Here is a 9496-nt window from a genome sequence, read left to right as displayed (position 1 = left end):
TAGTATAGTTTATATTTTCCTCGCCCTCTTTTTATGGATTTGCTGCCAACTCTTTTGTAAATTTATTTTGCCGTTCACAGCCTGCTGCCATTCATTAAGGAGTTAGTGGGGAGCATATATTCTGTTCCCACGGTATACAAAGTATTTATATGTAGTTAGTTATAGGTCATCCTTGGGAGCTAGAGCGGACTCCTTAATCATCAGGCAACCCCGTGGCTGTGATTTAGTGCAAGACTCAGCTCTGTGGAGGAAACAAATCAATGCAGGTTAGAAATTCCAAGTACTTGCCCTGAATCATATAGAGCTGTGATTGTTAGTTGAACTCGTCAATCTTTTTCTTCATATGCGTGTGTAAGTAAATACGTTGTATGCATGAGCATGCTGACACTATAAAATTGAGCCTTCGTGGGACCATCGCACTGAGAAAGCATAATGAAGAAGATATAAAGATACTAGCGGAAAAAGATATAAAGTTGAGATACAACTAAGTAATAATAACAACAAAACGATCAAGTTCACCGGCCAAAAAAGAAAGTTTAGTAAATTTTTTTCCCAGTAATTTAGATCACTCAGAAGTGGGAGAGCAGTGGGCGGCTGTTTGGCCGATTGATGTTTGACTTACAAAAAGAGTGGACTTGATCTTTCCCCTAGTTTGTCAGGGCAAAAAAAATTTCCACATAAAATGACGTCATTTTCTTGTTACATGATTTTTAAATGCCTTTTTGCTCTTGGGAGTTCAAAAAGATAACCAAACACCTACTATTCTTTAACTAATCTTGTAGGAAGGAAAAAAACTGCCATTACTTTTTTAACTAGTCCATTTTGTCTTTCTTTCAAGAGAGTAGGAGTAGGACTATCAATGGAATCGAACCAGTTCGAGATCGAACCAGTTCGAGCTCGATTTATGCGGCCTGAGAAAAAGCCCAATGACCTCGATTTTTTAGTGAGTCGGTCCGAGTTTGAATTTAAAAATTAGGCTTGAATTAAATATGAGTCGAGTTTGAGCCTCATTAAACTCAAATCCGATATAAGTCCGGCTCTTTAATTACTTATATATATAATATTTATATATATTATATATAATTATATATTCAAATATATTATTACTAAATACTAAATACATATAAATTACAAAACACAAAAATACATCTAAAGATTTTTCTACTAGTTTTTTGAAAGCCAATATTAGTAATGTATAACTGAATCTCTAAGTTTTCTTATCAGTTGAGTAAATTTTTGTGTTGGAATAATATTGGTCAATTTCTTTTGGGTCTAGAAGAACAAATCATCACGCATGTTTGGATTCAAATCACAAGGCTATAAAGAAATTCCAATCTTTGAAAATATATTGGCTTATGATCGCATGTTTTGTTACTATTTTCATGTATTTTAAATGAATTAGATATAAATATTGATGAAATTTTTTTGGTTTATATGCTTTTTAAAAACTATTACTTGTTCATGTTTAATTTTAATGTTGTAATTTTGTAAATGTTAAATTAGTTTTACAACTTAATAGTTATAGTAATTATATTAAGAAAATTAAGGAGTAATAAGTGAGTTTGGACTAAATCCGAATGAGATTCACAATCCAAATATTATGAGTTGAGTATGAGTTTCATTTTTATTAACTCGAAACTCATAACCCGAAACTCGAAAATGTTACAAATTAAATAAACCGAACTCGAGCTCATGAAAAACCGATTCATTAGGCTCGATTGACAAGTTTAAGTAGGAGATGATGCGAGATTAGTGTAAAACCTATTTCAAGTCTAGAAAATTATTTTTCTATATTATCACAGCTGCTTTATTAATCAACTCAAGAAGTAGTGCTATAGTATTTCCTATTTCTGAACTTAAAATAAATGTTGTTTTCTTCATCGAATATGAGAAGGCAATATAAACGCACCTAATATGGTTTTGATAGTAGGAGTGTTTTGGTATGTAAACAGGGAGTGTTCGGATAGGAGATTATTTGAATTATTATGTAAAATAATTACTGTAATAATTTTTATAATGTGATTATATGAAATAAAAAATAAAAAAAATCGAGTAAAAAACGTGTCAAGAATAAAAGAGGTGATTGTTAAGTAGACGGAAGTTCCATGATAGGGATTCCACCACCCATGCAGTAGGCAAAGCCAAACAGTCCCCAATTAACGTGTTAAGAGTTTTTCTTGTGTACAATGTGTTAAGAGTTAAGACGACTGGATGACTTTGATTAAATAAAATATAACACGGCCGCCGGCGGCAACGACGCAGGCCAAAGGAAGGAAAAAGAAGCTAATGAACCTGAAACGGAAACCAAATACCCTAAATAAAACTGACAAAAGATCTCATACGTGACAACCAAATTACGTCTTTTATTACTATTATTACTATACTGATTCGAACCCACGACACGACCATACTGATAACTATACCAAAGTACTTATTTATTACTGCCCTGTAGACAAATTGGTACTATAAGCCTCCATCTCCCGAGCAGCATTTTGGTCAAGGACGACCCAAGAAAACCAGAGAGAGAGAGAGAATCGAAGGAAAGAGAGCGAGGGAGTGGGAAGGAAATGGAAAACTGCGCAGTTTTTGCAGGGCTTCACCCAATTCCCCCAAATCAACTATTGGGGCCATCAAGAAGCGCTCTTAAGCTTCTCCCTCCTTTCTTCACTGAAAAAACACACCTTTTCTCCCTACCTCTCAAGGTATCATCATCAGAGCATTGTCTTTCTAATCAAAATGAACCCCCTGTAATTAATCGATGCAGATTTTTTGCCCTTTCTTGGGTTTGCCCCCTTTATTTATGCTATGCTAGTTTTTTTTTGCTTGTTTTTGCATGGGAGTTTTGACTAATTGATAGTATATTTATTATGAAATGCAGCTGCAAAAGCAATCACATTTTGCATTGCGTACTACCAGTAACAATAATGGTACTACTTCGCGCGTGGCCTCTCCCACAAGGTACGCTGTTCCTTTTTTTTTGGTCAGAATTAGTTGTGCTGCTTAATCTTCAAGATGTGCTGTTAAGTTGGACCTAGAAACTTTGGCAAGACACAATTTGTTTCTTACTGCATGTCATTCCTTACTTTTAAAGATTCAATATTTCTACAATTAAAGCCCATCGAGAAGCAGATGTGAAGTTTTGCGGACCGATAACATTAGAATCCTACTCCTTCATCAGAATGTTTGGCTTTTGATTATTGAGATGGAATGGATGTTAAATCTGATTTTGAGCACACCATCACTGCGATCCAGAAGTACGAGTTGATAAGCTAGTGAGAGTGTGTTTGGATGATTGAAATTAAAAATAAAATATGTGATGCGTGAATGATGATCAGGAGATTTTTCCTTGCTTTTGTTGAGGTTTAGTCTGTGATAACATCTTACAAGTGAACCTTCATTCATACACTTTCATTTTGAGTGCTGAAAAATCAATTTTAGTGAAGTTGAATTTTTTCAATTACAGCAATGTGACCACTGAATTAGCTGACATCGACTGGGACAACCTTGGCTTTGGCTTCATGTCTACTGATTATATGTATGTCATGAAATGTTCTCAAGGTGAAAACTTTACAAAAGGCGAATTGCAGCGTTTTGGGAACATTGAGTTGAGCCCATCAGCTGGTATCTTAAACTACGGACAGGTAATCCTTTAAGAGCTTTATCGTTGTTGCATGAACGAGTTTAATATAACTTTATAATGTCTACTACTGTTTTTTGTTTAATTCCATAGTTTTTCTGTAGCGTAAACAGTGCCTAGCGTGTTTTTCATTTTCCTTTTAAATTTTTAGACAGTTTATAGACTTTGTTCTTTGTTCAAGATCTGGTTGTTTTGTTCACATGCTTTGAAGCGTATAGAGGATGTTTTATTGTAATTTGTTTGTAGGGTTTATTTGAAGGTCTAAAGGCTTATAGAAAACATGATGGCAAAATTTTACTTTTCCGTCCTGAGGAGAATGCTTTGCGGTTGCGGATGGGTGCAGAACGTATGTGCATGCCTTCACCAACTGTTGAACAGTTTGTGGAAGCTGTAAAAGTCACTGTTTTGGCTAATAAAAGATGGGTAATGTGGCATGTAACCTTTCTCCATGGCTAGCTCTTGTGTCTCTCATGTTAATTCTTTGCTTGTTGCTCCGCCTCTTTCCAGATTCCTCCACCAGGTAAAGGTTCCTTGTACATCAGACCATTGCTGATGGGGAGTGGCGCTGTTCTTGGTCTGGCACCAGCTCCAGAGTATACATTTCTAATATATGTATCACCTGTAGGCAACTATTTTAAGGTATTAGTTTTTGTCCGTTGGCTATTATGCATTTGCTATGGTGATTTTTGGCACTTTATATTGCTTTCAAGCTGACATCCCTGGAAGTTTCTGCTGAGACTGGCAGGGAGAAGTAACCAGAAGCTCTTGAATGATATCGAACAATTTGTTGATCACTATACCTATAATATAGGCAAAAAAATGCAATATTTGTGGGACTCACTTTTAAGTAACTGAGACAAAACATGACTATAGTATAGTGTAACAAAGAAGAATGTGAATGTCAAGATGGATTTTTTCTTAAACATCTCAATGCAGAATTAGTTGTAATTGGAAAGCTGATGATATCTTTTGAGAACTACATAATATTCACTTCTAAAAAGGCAATAATAATAGGTAGATACAAGTAACATGAATGTAGGGTAATCAAAAAGTTACAAGAATATGGTTTCTAAATGGATAGTGGGTTGGATGGCGAACTAATAGGACAGATTGGAAACAAAAGCCAGCTTTTCATATTATGTTAGTCAACTTGACTATATTACGCCAGTTAACTGATCTACCATGGTAGTCTTTTGTCTCAAGAATGATTTAAATTTGCTTTTCAGGTAATCAAATTATAACAGTCTATTTCTATTTACTTGTGTTTGCAAATATCCTAGTTGAGGTCTGTGTTAACTTTTTTTATTGGTGGATTTGTTAACCTCCCTATGGTTTTACGTTTAATTTATTCCCAGGAAGGTTTGGCACCAATAAACTTGATAGTTGAGACTGACATGCATCGTGCAACTCCAGGCGGTACTGGAGGTGTCAAGACTATCGGGAATTATGCTGCGGTAAGCTACTCTCCTGGTTCTGGTATTTTTGTTATTCATTCTGTCAATAAGGTGTAATTTTGATAGCAGCAAGCTGTATTACCTGTAGAACCACATTCTTCCTTTTCACTAAAAGAGTGGATCACGATGTTGTGTGTTTGATTAGCCTAGAAATTGCTAAAACCTTTAGGATCTTCTGGCTTGCAATTTGTAGGTCCTAAAGGCCCAGAGTGCTGCAAAAGCCAAAGGCTATTCTGATGTTCTCTACCTTGACAGCGTTCATAAGAGATATCTAGAAGAGGTCTCCTCTTGCAATGTTTTTCTTGTGAAGGTACACTGTTCATGGTCAGATGCATATTACCTTGTGGCCTTTCTTGATTCATGATGGGACAAATAGAACCGGTTTTGTACATTTCCAAAAAACACGTAACAATTATTTAATTACATGACCAGGATAATATGTGAACCTTTTACCAAGGAACCTTTTTTAGTGATACATATTGATGCTATTCAAATTCTCTTCCTATAGGGAAATGTCATTACAACTCCTGCAATAAAAGGAACTATCCTACCTGGCATTACACGAAAGAGCATACTTGATGTTGCTCTTAGCCAAGGCTTCCAGGTAACCTCTGGCACTGTGGAGACTATTATGCTAGCTTTTTTCTGCAATTTGCAGATCAAGCCGATTCATGAGTCTGATTAGTCAGTGATTTGACATTATACTCATATTCCAGCTTGATCTACAGCTAATAAAAACATTAGAACATTTCCCAAGCGTTAAAACTATAGCTTGATAGAAACGAGTATGACAAAACATTTTGTTGCGGTTTCTTTTTTATCGAAAACAACACTAGTTCCTGTTTATTTCTTTCCATAATTTCCCATTGATGTCCCTTGCTGAGCTGGAGTTCTTTGCTGCTGATAGACTCGTGGATTTTCAATACAGCTGCTGTAAGCTATTGAAAGCTTATTTGCTAATATATGTAGGTTGAGGAACGGTCAGTCAGTGTGGATGAATTGCTTGATGCAGATGAAGTATTCTGCACAGGAACAGCGGTTGTCGTGTCTCCTGTTGGAAGCATAACTTATCAGGGTAAAAGGTAACTATCGGTGTTACTTAATAGTTTTTGTGGTTCACATGTACCTTCGTCTGTGCGTTACCGTACTAATTATACGTTCTGCTATGGTCAACATCCACATCTTCAGAGAAAGGCAAAGGCAGAAAATTCAATTGCAAAACCATTGCTGCATTCATGGCGAGTTATCTGCCTTCCTCTTTCTAACCACTATCAGCCTCTACTTTGAAAAGCTAAAACAACACCCTAGACTCTCTTCCTACCTTATTTTCCACTTCTTGATTGTGTGATCCTCCCAAATTCTTGTTCCTCTTTCATGATAATGCACCTGTATTGTGCCATGAATAGCTGGAAAAAAACAGTAGTTACATTTTTCTCATCACCAACAATACAAGCCTTGCACCAAACCCTCACAATCAAGGATTAAGCAAACCCTGTTGCAAACCCAATTATCTTCACTTGAACAGTTTTTAATATGCTCTGTACGGGCAAAGCATCATCACCACTAAGCTTGCCACAATGCATAAATCCATGAGAAATTGTTTTTACCTTTGTTTTTCACTTCAAAGATGTTACTTCATGACGATTTTCTCAAGTATTTATTTATGATTATGCATGTGTTCATATCTTTAAGTATGCGATTTGAGAGACATAGTAGGGAGATGGTGCTGAGAACTAAAATAGGAGTGGTCTGGTAGGATGACAAAATGAGGGTATGATTGGAAAGGGGCATTTTAGGAGGTTACTCATTTTGTCCGCTATCACTCACTTCTTTTCTACCAGTAGCATTCCCATTGTCTATTATCCTGTTTTTAGTCATTTAGCACGTGCTACATATCGCCCCATTTGTCGATAATTTTTGTGAGCAGGAGATGTTATTTTTCCCGTCCTTTCATTATTCCACTACTTTACTCCCAAGTGGACTTCAAAATATTTGTGTTCCCTAAGGCACCTCCCTACTTTACTGTGCAGGGTGACCTACGGAGCAGATGGTGTTGGTCGTGTTGCGCAACAATTGTATTCTGCTCTAACAAGTTTGCAGATGGGAATCTCGGAGGATAAAATGGATTGGATCGTTGAGCTTAAGTAACCCTTGGTTAGTGATTTTTGCTCAAGGATACTGTTCATGGTAAAGATAATCTTAGTCTACATTTTTGATTGTGAAAACTTATGAACTAGCTTTCACATATCTTTGTTTAAAGACGAATTTCAGTGTGTAATATAGAATCCAGATAGTGTTCCTTTATGTTGGATAATGCTGAAGGAAGTTACTGTGAAAATACTGCATTTTAGTCATCAGCTTTTAACAAAATACAATACTGGTTACCAAGAAGGATTGTTAAATTCTTTGCTTTTCGGCCCCTCATGCTGGCTTCCGTGTATTTTTGTTTGTCAATTGCGGCGAAGGCTACAAATCCTCGAGAGGCAAACTTGGGTGAGGGGCTGGTCCAGGTGATTGGCCCATGATCAGGCTGGAGGGGCCCGTCTTGATCTGGGTCACTGATTTCAAAATTCGTTCCTGTGCGATCTTGGGCCATTCAACGCGGGGGCTGGTTGGCCCTGCATCTGTAGAGGCCCCGGACCCGGTAAAGTTAATGGAGAGGATTACTCGAGGCCTCTTGTCAAAAAAAAAAAAAAGCAGGATTAGCAGGCATCGTCGCATTGAAACAAAAAAAGGAGGCGTTAGAAAATATGCCGAAAGGGCCATGCTGAAATCGTACTCAATTAAAAGTTTAAAAAAAAGGGTTATTAGCAGTCAAAGCTTAGTTACCAGTTGTGATTTGGAAGACTACTAATAGCCTAAATTATTAGTAAAGCTGAGGAAAGTTACTGGTAACATTGAAAATTTACTAGATTAGTTGTCACTTGGTTGGTTACTAGTAACCAAATTTGAGTAGTAATTTGAAAAACCTACAAAACCATTAGGAAAATAATCCCAAGTTGTTCATACTTTCTTTACAAATAACCGGAAACAAATTCCAATAAGTTTGTCATTTAATTACTCGCTACGAAAGCCAAATGACTAGTAGCTTGAGAGAATTAAACAATAATTAGTGGCTAGTTTAGTACTAATAACCAATCCAACTTGCTATGACTGTACTGTTGATTTGACAGTGACCAAATTACAACCTGCTTTGCCATCCTCCAGGAAAGTTATATTACGTTATTTGTGGAGATCTATTTTAAATTTGGCAGGAATTTGGTTTGTGGGGGACAAAAAAGATCCCAATACACATTTATATATATATATATATATAATTCTCCTCTCCCTGTTTTCCTGTCTTAGTTCCGTCAGGAAAACTCGTGTGAGGAGGTCATGTAATATAAAGACCTGGGTATGACTCTTCGAATTTGGTCCAAATAAATATATATATATATTTATAAAAAAAAGGATCTTTTATCCAATAGCATATTATACTTTTTGATTTGGTATAAAGGAGTAAAGATATGGGAGAAAGTGATGTTTGGAGTGGTTGTCACCATCTTAATGCCTCAATCACGGGGATAAATTTGATGCTTATTTTTTCAGTTTGGGTTTTTTTTCAATCAGCCTACTCATTACAACACTTAATTTGCTATCTAAATACACACATTCATATTTATTTTTCTTCTACATTTAGATACTTTCCCGAATTAGAAAAAAAATAATACATAAAACTATTTTAAAGACACTCGTTAGTCATTTCATGTTAATAGTTCCATTTCCCTTCATTCTTTAATATTGTGCTCCATACGCGGGAATTTTAGTGCTCTCGTCTTCTAATCTCCTCCACTTCAATCTCATCAGTCTTTCCTTTGCATCTTCAAATTTTACATGTTTTTCCGAAACCAAATGACATGAACAGTACACCATCTTCGACATTCTCAGTAGTCACTGGTCGGTAGAAGTGAGCCACCCGGGGTTCTATATCCTATATTTTGTGCCAGCCCAGTTGCACTAATGTAGGATTAGAAACCAATTCCGAAGATCCAACTCAGTTGAGAGGAGCATTAACTACATTATCATAATGTCCTGATTCGATACTCAAACATCCATTTTTCCCCTTTTCCCTTCCGCTTTTGTACTTGAATTACAAAAAAAAAAAAAAAAACTGTCTCTATTTTTATACACTTTATTATTATTATTATTATTATTATTATCATTATTAGGTGAACATCAACATACTAATTATCCGTTATTCCATGGACTCGTGATTTTTGTAAGAAAGCAGAGGGTTATTTGAGATACTGTTGCATTAATTATATATATATATATAAACGAAGAGTATGGAACTCTTAAGGTGGCTAGTTGTATAAATGTGCTTCTTACCGTATTTGGTAACAGCCCTTCTAGATTTCTATAAATC

At 36.0% G+C, this 9496-nt stretch overlaps 1 protein-coding gene across 1 annotated transcript; it reads left to right on the top strand.

The window, feature by feature from the left end:
- Window positions 1-2344: 2344 nt before the first annotated feature.
- On the top strand, window positions 2345-7493 carry LOC113702116 (branched-chain amino acid aminotransferase 2, chloroplastic). The gene is made up of 10 exons (XM_027223121.2): window positions 2345-2702; window positions 2879-2958; window positions 3464-3641; window positions 3884-4060; window positions 4145-4276; window positions 4993-5091; window positions 5285-5401; window positions 5600-5695; window positions 6061-6173; window positions 7122-7493. Exons 1-10 carry the CDS (start codon window positions 2568-2570, stop codon window positions 7237-7239), a joined length of 1245 nt encoding a protein of 414 aa, XP_027078922.2. The 5' UTR covers window positions 2345-2567; the 3' UTR covers window positions 7240-7493.
- Window positions 7494-9496: the final 2003 nt, after the last annotated feature.

This window comes from Coffea arabica, chromosome 7e (assembly GCF_036785885.1).
Source record: "Coffea arabica cultivar ET-39 chromosome 7e, Coffea Arabica ET-39 HiFi, whole genome shotgun sequence".
NCBI classification, from domain to species: Eukaryota; Viridiplantae; Streptophyta; class Magnoliopsida; order Gentianales; family Rubiaceae; genus Coffea; species Coffea arabica.
Note: the sequence above shows the minus strand (reverse complement) of the source record. Positions and strands in the feature narration are given on the sequence as shown.

Coding starts and splice junctions, on each gene's coding strand:
- LOC113702116 (XM_027223121.2), top strand. CDS start 2,568: ATGGAAAACTGCGCAGTTTTTGCAGGGCTTCACCCAATTCCCCCAAAT. Junction 2,959..3,463: donor CGCGTGGCCTCTCCCACAAG/GTACGCTGTTCC, acceptor TTTCAATTACAG/CAATGTGACCACTGAATTAG. Junction 5,092..5,284: donor CTATCGGGAATTATGCTGCG/GTAAGCTACTCT, acceptor TGCAATTTGTAG/GTCCTAAAGGCCCAGAGTGC.